Raw genomic sequence first — 17449 nt, forward strand, 5'->3', positions numbered from 1 at the left:
GGCTTGAGTAAATTCTCTAAGTGTACAAGTGATTTGTTTTACCTTCCTTGATATTAATAATACATTTGTGACATCACTAGGATGATGTAAGCAAAGTAGGTAAAAGATACTCCCCATAAAGTTGAATACTGCACTGTTTCTGCACTGTAGTTTGTGCAGGCAACAACTTTACAGCTGGGGCAGTTGACTTGTGCAGTTTCCTCGAGAAACGATAGCTATCTGTTCCCTCTGTTGTTCTTTTGATTCTGAAGAGTTGAACCATATCCCAAGCTGGAATCTTTTGATCTTAAGGTCTTGAGAATGTGTAACAGGTTCCTTATCTGGTTCTTGACAGTAAGTTTGTTAGATCATCAAAACAGTTGACTTGTGCATTTTTCTCGGGAAACGGTAGCTATCTGTTCCCTCTGTTGTTCCTTTTGACTCTGAAGAGTTGAACCATATCCCAAGCTGAAATCTTTTGATCTAAAGGTCTTGAGAATGTGTAATAAGTTTCTTATCTGGTTCTTGACAGTAAGTTTGTTAGACCATCAAAACATAACAGGGATATACATATAGCCTATCAGTACCGTACCGAACCGAAATTTAGGCTTCTTTTAACAAAATCGTAGGTTTTTATATAAATCTATAACCGTACCGATAATTAGGGTAAGTTTTTTATTTTATAAAAATAAACCAAAAAATACTGAACCGTACCGAATAAATTTACAATGTGAATAATATATTTATATATTAAGTTTAAAAATAATAAAGCATTAAATTTTTTTGGGCCTTGGAATTATGAAACAGTTACAAGCCAACAAGTAATTAAACTCAAAATCCTAATTCCCAAACCTATTATGCTACTCCTATTGAAACTAAATTATTTCCAACATGTTCACTAGCAAGACACAAGGTATTATAGCGATTATGAGTAACAAACTACAATGTATTGAATATATTTCCTTTCGTATGATTTTAATTTATCCTTTTGAATATTTAATCTTTTATTGACTTTATTCTTGAATCCCAGCTTAGTTAATATTATTCCACTCGTGTGATTTATATTATTTTTGTATTTGCTTAGTTTCTTTTACGATGATGTAGAATAATAAATGGATCTATACTCTAGTCATCTTTCATATTTTCTTAATTCATCACCTTTTAAACTGTAAAAATATCATGGAGTTTTGCTAAGTCCTGTAAAAGTACGTATGTTATTGCATTCTACTTCTACTAGTGACTTTTACATGACATTAAAAAATTACTGAATCATACCGATACCGAAGAGAAACCGACATGATTGAGACGGTTTCGAAAAATCTAATTTTGGTTATACATAATAGAATAACCGAAAAATTAGTATGACACAAATTATATAAAATAACCGGTCGAATCGAAGCATTGACACCCCTAATTTTTATAGTGTATGGGATTTTTAGATCTATTAAGATGTTTTAAAAGGAAAAAAAATACATTTAATGGGCTGAGATCTAGATTAACTTATTTTTTATAAGTACATGTATGCGTGTTTTGTGTAATTAACTATGACATTTTCATTTTGTATGAGCAGATAGAGAAACAAGGAGTTTGATGCAAATCATCACACACGAGAAAGATTATTTAGTATTTCCCTTTAAATTAAATATAGAAATTCGTCAGAGATCTTTAAAGTAGTTGTCGATTAAAGTAGCATTGAAATGTAAAACATAGAGTGGATTAAAATCTATCTTTATCCGTCCAATATTAGGAGTGGATTAAAAGTATAGTACATGACATATTTTGAAGAAAAAAATGCACATTTGGAATTTTCGGAAAATAGAAACACATACCTTATCTGTTTATGAAGAAAAATAAATTAAAGTCTAATGTCAACGTAGTCGGAAGTCATCGTTTCGCATTTTGATTCATTTATAGAATCTTTTTCTCTGCTTTCTTTGACTGTTCACTACTTATATGTTCATTTGACCGAAGGAAATGTATAATTTCAGTCTTTTGTTCAATAAAAAAAAAGATAATATAGGAAAGTATCCTTGACGTTTCGTGGGAGTGAAATAAAATACAGAAATCTGGCTTTTTTGTCAAACAAATGAACACCATTTTAAATATCATTTGAAAGTTCTATGAGATTAATTTAATCTTTTGTTTTGAGATTAATTAATAATTATCGTATCCCAGTGTCCTATCTTATAAAAGACAAGAGGAGTTGGTATTAAATAATATAAAGGGTATAACTGTCATTGTACATTGAAGTTGTTAGAGAGCCGTTAATTACTGTTAGAGAGTTAGTTAAGCTTATTATTAGGAGTTAGTTAAGAAGCCTAAATACACTGTTAATGGAACATGTATAAAGGCAACAATTAACTGTATTTCAATATACTTTTTTAGTAATGAAATAATCTCTTTCACTGGCTTATCTCTATTCTCTCAAATGACTGCCTCATTGTCACGACTCCAAATTCCCTTCGCAGGAGGTCGTGATGGCACCTAGTCTCTAAGATTAGGTAAGCCTATCAATGCGGAATAATAATAGATATCTGAAATAAATAAACTACAAATCAAATAATTACAACTCCCAAAACCCGATAAAAATAAGTCACAAGCTTCTAAGAATTTATCCTCAATGTCTCTCTATATATCAAGGTCTAAGAAAATAAGGAAAACACAATAATGATAGAAGGAGACTCCGGAGTCTGCGGACGCTGGCAGATATACCTCGAAATCTCTGTACACTGGTAACTCACTGATGTCTGGGCTGGTAAGATGTACCTGGATCTGCACAAAAAGATGTGCAGAAGCGTAGTATGAGTATACCACAGCGGTACCCAGTAAGTGCCAAGTCTAACCTCGGTAGAGTAGTGACGAGGTCAGGTCAGACCCTACTGAAAAAATAAATAATGGCATGGTAAAATGTTTAACAATATAATAAGATAAAATGACAATAGAAATGAGTCAAGTAGTATGTCACCATTTAGTTATACCAAATAATGACAATTAATACCTCGCGGAAACAAAACAGAATTCTTTTCAACTTTAAGAAAAATCACAACAATAATCAAAGGCAACTGCGGCCATAAATCAATATCAACAAGAGCATTCCCGAGACACTGCATCGTAGTCCCAAATCATAAATAAATTCACAATATCTCATTTTCTTATATCACCGCAGGAGCCTTCATAATTTATTTAAAGAAAATATTTTTTCCGAAATAGCATCCCGCATTTTTAGCCACCCTTATCATACCGCATGACTTCTAGTAGTCTCCCCTACTAGCCACGTGTATCAAGCCACCCTTATCTCACCGTATGCGTTTCAATACCCAGACCTTATACCACCGCATGCGTATCAATATCACAATATATCACAATTTACACCTCAAGTGCCCAATATTTCAATTTGCCGAAATAAATCAACAACAATATTTTTTCATAATAAAGAGCTCACGACTCCATCACAATGAGTACAAAATCTCACAAAAATATTCGGGAATAAATAACTCAACAAAATAGTATTTCAAAATTTTAATACGTTGCTTCAATACCAAGTTTAAAATGTCAAATAATTCAAATTAATAATATTTAATTTAAAGAAAATCACCCTTCAATAATGCACAGAATAAAAGAAATCAAGTTTCAACTAAACAGGTAAAACAATTAGCAGGAAAAGGTCAAACAAATTTAAAGTATAAATATTTAAATCAATGATGAAGAATATAACAAGGTAAAATTATTTAATTAATATGCAACATCGATCTACATAATTTAAAGACATAATCTTTCACATTTAGGCCGTGTACACACTCGTCACCTCATGTACATGACTTTCAACACATTTTAATTTATCACTTCAATACCAATCCTAGGGGAAATTTCCCTCACACAAGGTTAGACAAGTCACTTACCTCGACTTGCTCCAATTTAACCAAGTAGTATGTCTTTTCCTCGATTTTCCGACACCGATCGACTCTAATCTAGTCATAATTAATTCGACACAGTCAACAAAAATTATAGAATCACTTCCATAAGAAAATACAATATTTTTCAATAAAAATTCAAAATTAACTCAAAAATTACTGTCTCGGAATCCGGCAAAAGTTACGAAATATGAACGCCCATTCAACCACGAGTCTAACCATACCAAAATGACTAAATTTCAATAATAATTCAACCCTCAAATTCTCAAATCTATCCAAGAGGATTTTCAATTTTTTCCAACTTAAATCACCAGTTAATTGTTAAAAACAGTGATGGATTCGGGTAATCTAACCAAGATTGAGATAAGAACACTTACCCCAATATTTTCTCTGAAAATCTCCCAAATATCGCCTCAATTCGAGCTCTAAATCGTTAAAAATAAAAAATGGGACGAAGTCCCATTTTCAGAACTTAAATATTCTGCCCAGTGATTTCTTCTACGCGATCGCGGACCAACTCTACGCGATCGCGAAAAATTCCACGGGATCGCGAAGCACAGTCTCCGTAAGCCTACGCGATCGCGAGCCTTCTCACGCGATCGCGAAGCATTAAGCGCGTGGCCCAGCTTCTGCCTCGTTTCCTCTTCGCGAACGCGGTCTTAGCCACGCGTTCGCATAGCACAGCTTGCCAAACCTACGCGATCGCGGACTCGCCCATGCGATCGCATAACACAAAATTTCAGCTGCCCAATTAACCCTACACGATCATATACCTTCTCACGCCATCGCGTAGAAGGAAACCAGAACCTGCAGAAATCAGAACTTCAGCTATCAAGCCAAGTTAAAAAATAATCCGTTAGGCATCCGTAACTCACCCGAGCCCCTCGGGACCTCAACCAAATATACCAACAAGTCCTAATACATCATACAGAATCTTCAAATCATATCCAACAACACTAAAAATATGAATTACACATAGATTCAAGCCTAATGAACTTTGAAACTTTCAATTTCTACAAACGACGCCGGAACATATCAAATCAAGTCCGATTGACCTCACATTTTGCATGCAAGTCATAAATGATATAACAGAGCTATAAAAATTTTTGGAACTGGATTCTGACCCCGATATCAAAAAGTCAACTCCCCGGTCAAACTTCCAAACTTAAATTCCTATTTTAGCCATTTCAAGCCTAATTTAACTACGAACTTCCAAATAAAATTTCGAATACTCTCCTAAGTCCAAAATCATCATACGAAACTGTTGGAATAATGAAAATTCTATTCCGGGGTTATTTTCGTAAAATATTGACCGAAGTCAAACTTAGCATTTTAAGGCTAACTTAAGGAACCAAGTATTCCGATTTCAACCCGAACACTTCCAAATTCCGAACCAACCATCCCCGCAAGCCATAATTTTATAAAAGCATATACGTGGAGTTTTATTTAGGGGAGCGGGGTTCTAAAAGTCAAAGTGATCAGTTGGGTCATTACATTCTCCACCTCTTAAACAAACGTTCATCCTCGAACGAGTTTAGAATTATACCTCGAGTGGTGAAAAGATGAGGATAACAACTGCGCATATTATGCTCGGTCTTCCAAGTCACCTCCTCGACCGGATGACCCCTCCAGTGAACCTTCACGGAAGCAATGTTCTTTAACCTCAGCTTTCGAACCTGCCTATCTAAAATAGCCATTGGTTCCTCAACATAAGATAGATCCTTCTCCAACTAAACCGAACTGAAGTCTAACACATGAGACAGATCGCCATGATATTTTCGAAGCATAAAAACATGGAATACCGGATGAACTGCAGAGAGACTAGGTGGTAGTGCAAGTCTATAAGCCACATCTCTAACTCTCTCAAGAATCTCAAAAGGCCCAATATACCTAGGGCTCAACTTTTCCTTCTTCCCGAATCTCATCACACCCTTCATAGGCGAAACCCGGAGCAGGACCCGCTTACCAACCATGAATGCAACATCACAAACCTTCCAATCCACATAACTCTTCTGTCTAGATTGGGTTGTACAAAGTCGATCCTGAATCAATTTAACCTTTTCCAAGGCATCCTGAACCAAGTCTGTACCCAATAGCCTAGCCTCGCCCGGTTCGAACTAACCTACTAGAAACCGGCATCGCCTACCATATAAGGCTTCATACGGAGTCATCTGAATGCTCGACTGGTAACTGTTATTGTAAGCAAACTCCACAAGTGGTAAGAACTGGTCCTAAGCACCCCCAAAATCTATATCACACGCATGAAGCATATCCTGGAGTATCTGAATAGTGCGTTCGGACTGCCCATCCGTCTGAGGGTGAAATGTTGTACTCAACCCTACCTGAGTACCCAACTCAGCTGTACTGCCCTCCAGAACCGTGATGTAAATTGTGTACCCCGGTCAGAGATGATAGATACCGGTACGCCATAAAGTATGACAATCTTGCGAATATAGATTCTAGCCAACTACTAGGAAGAGTAGGTAGTCATCACAGGAACGAAATGAGTTGACTTGGTCAACCTATCCACAATCACCCAAACTACATCGAACTTCCTATGAGTCCGTGGGAGCCTAATGATGAAATTCATAGTGATCCGCTCCCATTTTCATTTTGGAATCTCTAACTTCTGAAGCAATCCACCCGGTCGCTGATGCTCATATTTCACTTGTTAAAAATTTAGACACCGAGCTACATACTCCACTGTGTCTTTCTTCATCCGCCTCCACCAATAATGCTGTCTCAAGTCCCGATACATCTTTGCAGCACCCAGATGAATGAAGTACCGCGAACTGTGAGCCTCCTGGAGGATCAACTCACGCAAACCATCTACATTAGGCACACATAGCCTGCCCTGCATCTGTAATACATCGTTATCTCCAATAGTAACTTCCTTGGCATCACTGTGCTGAACTGTATCCTTAAGGACAAGCAGATGAGGGTCATCGTACTGACGCTCTCTGATACGATCGTAAAGAGAAGACTGAGAAACCACACAAGCCAAAACTCGGCTCGGCTCGGAAATATCCAACCTGACAAACTAGTTGGCCAAGGCCTGAACATCCAAGGCTAAAGGCCTCTCTGCTACCGGTAAATATGCTAAGATGCCTAAACTCTCCGCCTTACGACTCAAGGCATCGACCACTACATTGGCCTTTTCGGGATGATGGAGAATGGTGATATCATAATCCTTAAGCAACTCCAACCATCTCCGCTACTGCAAATTAAGATCCTTCTATTTAACACAGATGTTGTAGACTCCGGTGATCGGTGTAGACCTCACAATGGACACCGCACAAATAATGCTGCCAAATCTTCAAGGCATGAACAATAGCTTCTAACTCAAGGTCATGGACCACATAATTCTTCTCATGTACCTTTAACTGTCTGGATGCGTAGGCAATTACCCTACCGTCTTGCATCAACACTGCATCGAGACCAATACGCGACGCATCATAATACGCAGTATAAGACCCTGAACCTATAGGTAATACCAACACTGGGACTGTAGTCAAAGTTGTCTTGATCTTTAGGAAAGACTTGGGGGAATTAAAATATTTTCTAGGTATTGAATTTGCTAGATCACATAAAGGAATCACTATGCATCAAAGGAAATATGCCTTGGAGCTAATTTCAGAGGTTGGACTTACTGCATCAAAACCATCAGTAACTCCATTGACAATAATGTCAAACTAACCTCAAAACAGTATGATGACCATGTTGGACAAACAAAAGACTCAGAAGACATTGATCCATTGGTTGATCAAACTTCCTATCAGAGACTGATAGGAAAACTCTTATATCTAACTGTAACTAGACCTGACATAGCTTTTGGAGTTCAAACACTTAGTCAATTTCTTCAATAGCCCAAAAGATCACATATGGAAGCTGCCTTGAGAATTGTCAAGTACGTTAAGAATTAGCTAGGTCAAGGAATCTTACTATCTAGTACTCAGATTAATACAATCACTGCATTCTGTGATGCAGATTGGTCTGCATGCCCTTTGACCAGAAAATCTGTCACATGCTTCTTAATCAAGTTAGGTGATTCGTTGGTATCTTTGAAGTCAAAGAAACAAACTACTGTTTCTTGAAGTTCTGCAGAAACTGAATATAGAAGCTTAACAACAACAGTAGCTGAGCTAATTTGGCTCTATGGACTGTTAAAAGAAGTTGATACTCAAATTAAGTTGCCTATTGATATTTATAGTGACAGCAAAGCAGCTATACAAATAGCTGCAAATTCAGTATATCATGAAAGGACCAAACACATTGAAATCGATTGTCATTTTGTGATAGAAAGAATTCAACAAGGACTTATTACTACAAAGTACATCTCAACAACTGATCAACCTGCGGATATACAAAGGGACTAACCAGAGTTCAACATGAGTATCTAAAATCCAAACTATGTGTGTTCAATATTTTTCCACCACCTAAATTGAGGGGGATATTAAATAATGTAAATGGTATAACTATCATTGTACATTGAAACTGTTAGAGAACCGTTAACTAATGTTAGAGAGTTAGTTAAGCTTATTGTTAGGAGTTAGTTAAAAAGCCTAAATACATTATTAATGGAACGTATATAAAGGCAACAGTGAACTGTATTTTCAATATACCTTTTTAGTAATGAAATACGACTGCCTCATCTCCTTTTTCTTCCCTTCTCTTCTTCCTTCATCTTTCTGAATCTTTAATCACTATTATGTGAATTACATCAGTTGGACACGCTTAATGCCCAATTGAAGAAGGAAAATATTGTCATCAAATGAAGACTAATACCACCTTAAAATATAAGGCTCAGAAAGGGCAACTATATTCCTGTTTTTTATTTTTCTATTTCTAATTAAATAACGGTTAACTAGTGCAATCTATAATTTTCTGGCAAAGTTTATCTAGTATTTTTTGGAATTAGTTATCGGTCCCTCGTAAATTTTCTTGTATTTTATTTTATTTTATATTATTATATTTAAGGATATGAAGGGGAACCTTGGCGCAATTGGTAAAGTTGCTGCTATGTGACCGTTCAAGCCGTGAAAATAGTCTTTTACAGAAATACAAGATAAAGCTGCATATAAACCCTTGCAGTTCGGCCCTTCCCCGAAAACCGTGTATAGCGGGAGCTTAGTGCACTGAGCTGCCTTTTTATAAATTAAGGATATATATGTTGAACTATGATTCCTTATATGAATAAACTATATACTATATAATCAGAGGCGGATCTAGGATTTTTATAACATGGGTGCACCATTAAAAAAAAAGGAGAAAAGAGGAAGTATTAAGTGAGATTTGATCCCTAGTCTTTTGGAAAATAACTCAACATTCAACCAAGTGCACTATTTAGCCTCTTTGGAGAATGAGTGCCAGCAAATAATACTAGGCCAATTCTAAAAAATATATAAATAAAATATCTAATTTGACGGAAAGATCATGGGTTCACGTGCCCCATGTATTTGCCTATAAAAGACCATAGGTTCACGTGTCCTATGTATTTGCCTATAAATCCGCCCCTCTATATAATTAACCACCTCCATACATAGTCAACTCCCAGAAGAAGAAAAAAAGGTAATCAGCAAAATTTAAATTCACAGAATAAACGATAGTAGATGATCATTATATCATTATTAATTAAATATATGAATATTATGCATTTACACTATTTATATATACCATTGAAAAAGTAAACTAATATTTTTCTAACAAATGAAGGTAATGGTTGGTAAATCATTAAATAAATTCAGAAATATTTTCTAGTTTAAGTAAAACAGGATACCATCATAGTCAAAGAAATATATTTGTAAATATATATATCATCACTAACTAAATATGTGAATAATATACATCTATCCAAATAATATATAGTTATATACCAAGGAAAAAGTAAACTAATATTTTTAAATCATTAAAAAAGTAAACGAATATTTGGGCATATGAACTATAGTTTCTGAAAATAGTACTATAATTAGTTTGATCAAGTCAGCCAAGTATTCCTCCTTTCATTCTTTCTTATTACGCGTCTATAAAGTCCAAAGTCAACCATTTTCCCCCCTATTCTATACCCTTTTTTTTTTTTCTTTCTACTTTGGTTTTATTTTGTCCTTCACAAACGGTTATCTTCTTGGAGTTCTATATAAATAATAATGTCTTGTCATTCTATTCTCCTCACCACTCTCTAGCTACTACACTCTCTCTTTTTCATTCGATATCTGAAACGATCTGACACAATTCTTATCAAAATTTTCCATTTTCGCTGAGCATTTGAATTCAAAACTTCTTATTAAGGGTGAAGAGATCACACCATCTGAACGAGTTTTCAAGAAACGGTGAAACGGGAAGATGGCAGGAGGAGGAGGAGGAAGATCATTGGAACAAACACCAACGTGGGCAGTTGCTGTAGTTTGTTTTGCGTTGGTTGCCATTTCTATTGTAATAGAGTTCATCATCCATCTTATTGGCAAGGTAGGCCAGTTACCATGCAGTATTAATTCTTATTTTAAAATAGAATTAATTATTTTAAAGACGCAATAATTTATTTATTTTATGTTTATATCTTCAGTGGTTGAAGTCTAAACACAAAAATGCATTGTATGAAGCACTTGAGAAGATCAAATCAGGTACATGTGTGTTTAATTTAGTACATTGAAAACTATTTTCTGGAAATGCCTTTTGAAATATAAGTTAATTATAGGAGTATATTTTATGATATTTGATTGAGAAAACTTTTCTAAGGAGAATATTTTTCATTATATTAAAGAGTAAGAATGACTTTTCACTGATTGACGAACCTTATTGATTTTTCTTTACAACTATCACAACTCTCAACTTGATTCAATTAACAGTTAAACATCATTATCGATCTTTAATATTCAAATTCATTTAAACACTATTCATTTTTCTAAAATTATATTATCATCAATCCTTGATAAATATATTTTTTTTAAAAAAAAGATCACTCACGGACTAAACACCGAGTGAAAAACATTTTTCCACCGATAAAAATATATGCTCGTTTTCTGGATAAACTTATTATGATTAATTTTGAGCTTACAATTTTCAAGCTAACATATTGTTATTTTTATTTATTTTGAAGAGCTTATGCTACTTGGATTTATATCCCTACTGTTAACAGTAGGGCAAGATCCAATTTCAAATATATGTGTATCTGAGAAGATTGCAAGTACATGGCATCCATGTAGTAAGCAAAAAGAAGCTGAAAAGTACAACGTGGCTAAAGAGGCTGAGGGTCATCGCCGGCGACTTCTTACGGCTGACGACGGTGGAGTTCGGCGAAGTTTGGCGGCTGTGGGAACTGACAAATGCGCTGCCAAGGCATGTCACTTTTTTTTTTGCCCTTTTAAAAAAAAATCAGTTGAAAAGAGGAAAATATTCTAGTATAATAAAATACATTTTTCAATATAGATATATAGATAAATACATATTTTATAATATAATTTTATATTATAAGTACAATTTAACCTGATATAGAAGATTATTTGTCTGATCTTTCAATTTAATAATTTCACTTCACTTATTTAATTTTTAGGAGTAGTTACCAGTTATAGTTACTCTTTTGAATAAATCTTATTGTGTTTAATAGAAGTTAAACTCGTTAATTATTTAAACTAAGTGGATTATTTTTTCTTGTTGGATTTGTTTGCAGGGAAAAGTAGCATTTGTGTCTGCTGATGGTATTCATCAATTACATATCTTCATTTTTGTGCTGGCTATTTTTCACGTATTCTACTGTATTACCACATTGGCTTTGGGAAGAGCTAAGGTACTTTAATTATAAGTTTATTTACTTATTTTACCATATCTAAGATAATAGAAATGCCTATCACCTTCATTTTTTTTTTCTTATTTACTTCTTGCGTTTTGACCCTCTTCCTTTTCTTTTTTCTTTTGCGATATCAGATGAGTCGATGGAAGGCATGGGAAAAGGAAACAAGAACGGCTGAGTACCAATTTGCTCATGGTATATAAAAGAATAAAATTCTTTCAATTATATTCATTTGATTTCGCCATTTTAGTTTGATACAATGAAAAAAATAAAAATATCAGTAATTAAAGCCACACTACTGACATATTCTATATATTAACAGATCCTGAGCGATTTCGCTTTGCCAGAGACACGTCATTTGGAAGAAGACACTTGAGCTTTTGGACTAAAAATCCCGTTCTTCTTTGGATTGTAAGCATCTCCATCTCAAGTATTTTGGCAAATCATTGTTTTTTTATTCCCTTATTATATGTACAAGAACAAGAATAATAAAAATAATTACATCTCAATATCAAACTAGTAAAAAAAAATTAGCTATATGAATTATCAAATGCTAGTTATGACCTTGTTAGATAAAAGAAAATCAAAAGTTGATGACACTATATATGTATTTCTATTCTTCCCCTAGTTCTTTTTCTTTCTTTTCTTTGGGTTTTATTATGTAAGCAAATACTTGATAGATTGAAGATAAGGACAGTGACCAAAGAAACTAGTACAACCGATAATTGCTCTTTTCTATTTGTCTGACTTTTGCAAGACGCATTTTTTTTTTTTTTTTTTTAAACCCCTCCCAAAATAGGAGAATATATATATAGTCTTTCCACACTTCCCTCTAGCGTGACTCGAACCCAGGACCTAACGACGCAGCTTATTTGACTTTAGATATACACGTATTTTTCATCACAAATCGAAAAATGATCATGTTATATTTTAATTTTTAGTTTAAAGTCTGCCATCCAGATTCCTTTTCCGGGTTTTCTTTAACAAAAATGTAATATATTAGCTTTTCTGGTTTAATTTGAAAAAAAGAATCAAAATCATAGACTAACCTTTTTTCATTTGTAATTTGCCTTTAATTTACAGGTTTGTTTCTTTAGGCAATTCGTAAGATCTGTTCCAAAAGTTGATTACTTGACCCTACGACATGGGTTTATCATGGTAACTTCATTTTCACTTGTATACACACATATTAAATTTAAATTTTGAATTTGTCCGTAAAATATTGTATTCAAAGTCGGTTATATGTATATATTTGTTCTTATAATAGTTTTGCTGTGATTTCCAGGCGCATTTGGCACCTCAGAGTCACGTAAAGTTTGATTTCCAAAAATATATCAAGAGGTCACTAGAAGAAGACTTCAAAGTAGTAGTTAGCATCAGGTTTTTGAGCATTTTGATTTATAGTTCTGATTTTCTATTTATTTTAATTTAATTGAACATATTTAACCCATTACCAGCACATAATTCAATTTTGCATAGTTCTTGTGTTAATCTATAGCCGACATGAATTAACATTCAAAATTTGTGTTTTTGGCAGTCCACCAATTTGGTTCCTTGCTGTGCTGTTCCTACTCTTCAATACTCATGGTAATTAAATACGTAGAACTTTAATTGGATTTTTTTAATCTTTTTTGTGTAGCTAATTATTTATTACATCTTTATGCTTGATTATATTGTTTCCAAATCTTTTAAAATATTCATTTTGTATACCTTCTAAGATTTGAACAATCGTAGTCTTGACTCTTGAAATTAATCACGGATTAAACTAGTTAATGATATTCTAATTTAGCACTTACCGCTAATGTGAGTTGACCAAATCGATTTTGCTATATGGCTATATATTAATGTGTTACAATCCATTGAAATCCTTCATCTAAGTCAAAAAGAATTTAATTAATGATAAGGGCACAGATTATTTTTATACAATTTGTACTTTTTTCCGGGTCTTATGCAATTAAATTGACTAAAGCATATTATATCATTGTCATTTGTGGACAGGCTGGTATTCTTATCTGTGGCTACCGTTCATTCCGTTACTCGTAAGTAGCCCCAATCATTTATACACACATTTTTCATTTGACTTTTGTACCTTTTTTATTTGCACATTCTACAACTATCCTTTTCAGTTCCTAGTGTGTATTTATTTATTCATTATTTGATTTGGTCAGAAAAAAATAATTTCTACAAAGTGATGGAAATTTAAAGGGTGATTAAAAAAAAAGAGTTCTAGTTCTTTACAAAGTAATTACAGGTATATTATAAACATTAATCAATAACTTGATAAAAGTAATACTCTTCCTGTTTCAACTTAGATGCCACATTTCGCTTATCGAGAGTTAAATTGTGTGAAGTTTGACCAATATATATTTTAAACTGTATTTTGTGATCTAAATTTTAATTTTAAAATACTAAGTTGAACTAATTCAATTTAGCTTCAAAGTTTTGTCAAATTGACTCTGGAATAAGTAAATTGTGTTATCTAAATTAAAACAGAGAGAGTAATTAACATGTTATAACAGATTAAACTACATAAATAATGTGAAAAATCTTTATATAACATAAATTGTAAATAAAAATGCAGGTGATATTGCTAGTAGGGACGAAACTACAAGTGATCATAACAAAAATGGGACTAAGAATTCAAGAAAGAGGGGAAGTAGTGAAGGGTGTCCCTGTAGTTCAACCTGGGGATGACCTCTTTTGGTTTAATCGTCCTCGTCTCCTTCTTTATCTCATTAATTTTGTCCTTTTTCAGGTATTCCCTTGTTTTTTTTTTATTTATTTTTTTTTTTTTTTACCTCAAACAAAAATATTTTTAATTTGACCTAGTTAACCTTTTTGATTTTTTTGACTTGTTGCAGAATGCTTTTCAGTTGGCCTTCTTTGCTTGGACTTGGGTAAGTCAACAAACTAATTCTATGATCGTTAATAGGATAGAAAAAAGAAAACCAAGATAATTAAAACTAACTTCGGATTTTGTTTGGTTTCTCTTTTAATAACAGTATGAGTTCGGGTTGAAATCTTGTTTCCATGACCATACTGAGGATATCGTCATTAGAATGACAATGGGGTCGGTATTATATCTTTTACAACTCCTTATTTTTGCGGTTTTGCTTTCTCTTTTAACTATTAATATTAATTTCATCCAAAGTATTTATATATGAAATTGTTGGTGTTTTGAGCAGGGTTCTTATTCAGATTCTCTGCAGTTATGTCACCCTTCCACTATATGCACTCGTGACACAGGTATATGAAGTGTATATTAAAACAATTGCATATCTTTTTAGAATATAAGTCCACAATATAATTAGTACTTCCCGTCCCAATTTGTGTGAAAATGTTTGGATTTCGAGAGTCAAACGAGTTGTTCGTTGACCGCAATTTTTTATATGCCTTTTAAATATTTTGAATCATTAATTATTGTGATTAATAATACTTTTTATATAATTTTTAAATATATAAATTTTATTTTGAAAAATTTAAAGATTCTATGTTTAAATATCTGATAGAAATTGACAAGTTTGAATCTCGAAAAACGAACATAAACATTTATTGTCGCCAGGGGCGAAGCTACCGCCTATCAAGGGTGGTCAATTGACCACCCTTCGTCGAATTTGAACGCTCTTGAGAAAATTCCTGGTTTCGCTAGTGATAAATTATCGCAATATTACAACAATGAATATCAAGAATACCCTAACTTTCTATCCTTCAACGGGGATTCATTTTCCTCCTTCTTTGGAATGAAACACTTAAAGGCAGTCCAGTGCACTAAGCTCCCGCTATGCGCGGAATCCGCCGAAAGGATTCTACTTAATTATATTCACTAACACTGTAATCCGTTATAACACATTGCCTGTCTTATTTTTCGAATTGTATAGTGTAAATTATTTTTTATATTGATGGTGTACAGAAACTAAAACTTGTGCTGAAAATGTTGCATAAATTTAAACAGATGGGATCATCAATGAAGCCAACTATCTTCAACGAAAGAGTGGCAACGGCACTGAAGAACTGGCACCACACTGCCAAAAAGCACGTCAAAGAGATCAACAAGCATTCAAATACAGTAACTCCAATGTCAAGCAGGCCAACTACGCCTTCTCACGGCATGTCACCTGTCCATCTCCTCCGCGGAAACCATTTGAGGAGCGACATGGACGACAGTCCTCGAAGATCAAATTACAATGTTGATCATTGGGACACCGAGGGCTCGCCATCCCCCACCCGATTCAACCAGGGTAGGGAGGGCTCGCCATCTCCCACCCGGTTCAACCAGGGCGGGGATGGGCATCAGATTCAAATTAGTCATGATCACTTGCATCATGACTCAGAATTAGGTCACGAGCCTAGTTCGTTTCAAGTGGTTCCTTTGCAACAAACGGCTCGTGACCAACATGAGATCAATATTGCCAATCAAACGGACGACTTCTCGTTTGATAAAAGAGCAACCAGTCTTTAAAATTTAAAAGATCATGCATGAAATGGATGATCTATCGTCTAGTAGAAGTTAGAAAAGACAGATGTACAAGGATTCGAGAAACGGACTACAAAATGGCTTGATTGACAACGGAGAAAAGTGCATTTCTTGATTGTTTTTATTACATCCAAGTTTCAAAAACTGAATCTTGTAAATGAGATCTTGATTACAGTGTCACGGCAATTTGGACTGCATATGAACTCTCTAATTGTGAGATCGAGAATCTGGCCAACTTTAATTTCTATCGAAGAGATTATGTAAATTGCATTTGCTTATGTATATGATCAGTAATCGCAACATCGACTAAATTCGCATAATGTTCAATCATTCTTGTTGCACTTGTATTGAATTTGACATCCGGAAAGAGAATCCATATAAAATGAATCGAAATATTGCTTTGATTTTTAAAAGTTATTAATTAAAATGAGAATACATATCACCTAATCATAGTTAATTGATAAAATTCAAATACATTACAAATGCCTTACATTAATTACTGATTTAATTTAAACATTAAGTGCGAGTAATACATAGGATAGAAAATACATAAAAAAAGTGATATAGTCGATCCAACATGACCAATTGAAAGTACACAGACGTTAAGGGGTCGTTTGGTAGGATGTATAAGACTGAATATGATGTATTAGTAATGATAATATTATTAATGCTGAGATTAGTTATGATGATATAAAAAATAATATGTATTACATAATTTTTTTTTAATTTTTTGTTTACAAAAATACTATCCACATTCATTGAAAGAGATTTGGAAAAGGTTTTGAAAGAGGTGACTTTATACATGTTTATATATGTATTAAAAATCATGATTACTAATATTTATATTTTGCTATGTATAAGAGTAGTATTGAATATGATGTATAACTAATACATATATTAATTATACATATATTAATAAATAAGTACTTCTTATCAAATAAGAAATTAATAATACAAAAGTTAATAAGTAGTGTATTATTTTTTCTAATACATTATATCAAACGACCCCTAAGCGCTAAAGAAGAGTGTAGCAATTGCCTTCCGAGCATAAACCGACAAACACATTGAGGTAAAGCTGCCCATAAAACAACAAACTCCGGGAACCGCAAATGACACAACGCAGCGCCCATAACACAGCAATAAATTAGTCCCCCCCACATTATTTTGGCCGCCCTCCCCCTACCCTCTGTTTCCATTGCCCCTTGTTTTTCTTTTCTTCATCCCACCTATATTTAATCCAACACACTCACTCTCTTCTGCATTATTTCCTAACCTTTTTGCTCCAACCATAAATTACAAGAT

The 17449-nt window shown here is 33.9% G+C and overlaps 1 protein-coding gene across 1 annotated transcript; it reads left to right on the forward strand.

Annotated features, from left to right (window-relative positions):
• The first annotated feature begins 10010 nt into the window (after positions 1 to 10010).
• On the forward strand, positions 10011 to 16392 carry LOC107769099 (MLO-like protein 6). The gene is made up of 15 exons (XM_016588286.2): positions 10011 to 10352; positions 10450 to 10507; positions 10984 to 11222; positions 11554 to 11670; positions 11808 to 11868; positions 11996 to 12084; positions 12757 to 12831; positions 12959 to 13053; positions 13211 to 13260; positions 13672 to 13712; positions 14255 to 14428; positions 14535 to 14570; positions 14676 to 14743; positions 14859 to 14919; positions 15626 to 16392. Exons 1-15 carry the CDS (start codon positions 10230 to 10232, stop codon positions 16130 to 16132), a joined length of 1794 nt encoding a protein of 597 aa, XP_016443772.1. The 5' UTR covers positions 10011 to 10229; the 3' UTR covers positions 16133 to 16392.
• Positions 16393 to 17449: the final 1057 nt, after the last annotated feature.

This window comes from Nicotiana tabacum, chromosome 9 (genome assembly GCF_000715075.1).
Source record: "Nicotiana tabacum cultivar K326 chromosome 9, ASM71507v2, whole genome shotgun sequence".
Classification (NCBI taxonomy): domain Eukaryota; kingdom Viridiplantae; phylum Streptophyta; class Magnoliopsida; order Solanales; family Solanaceae; genus Nicotiana; species Nicotiana tabacum.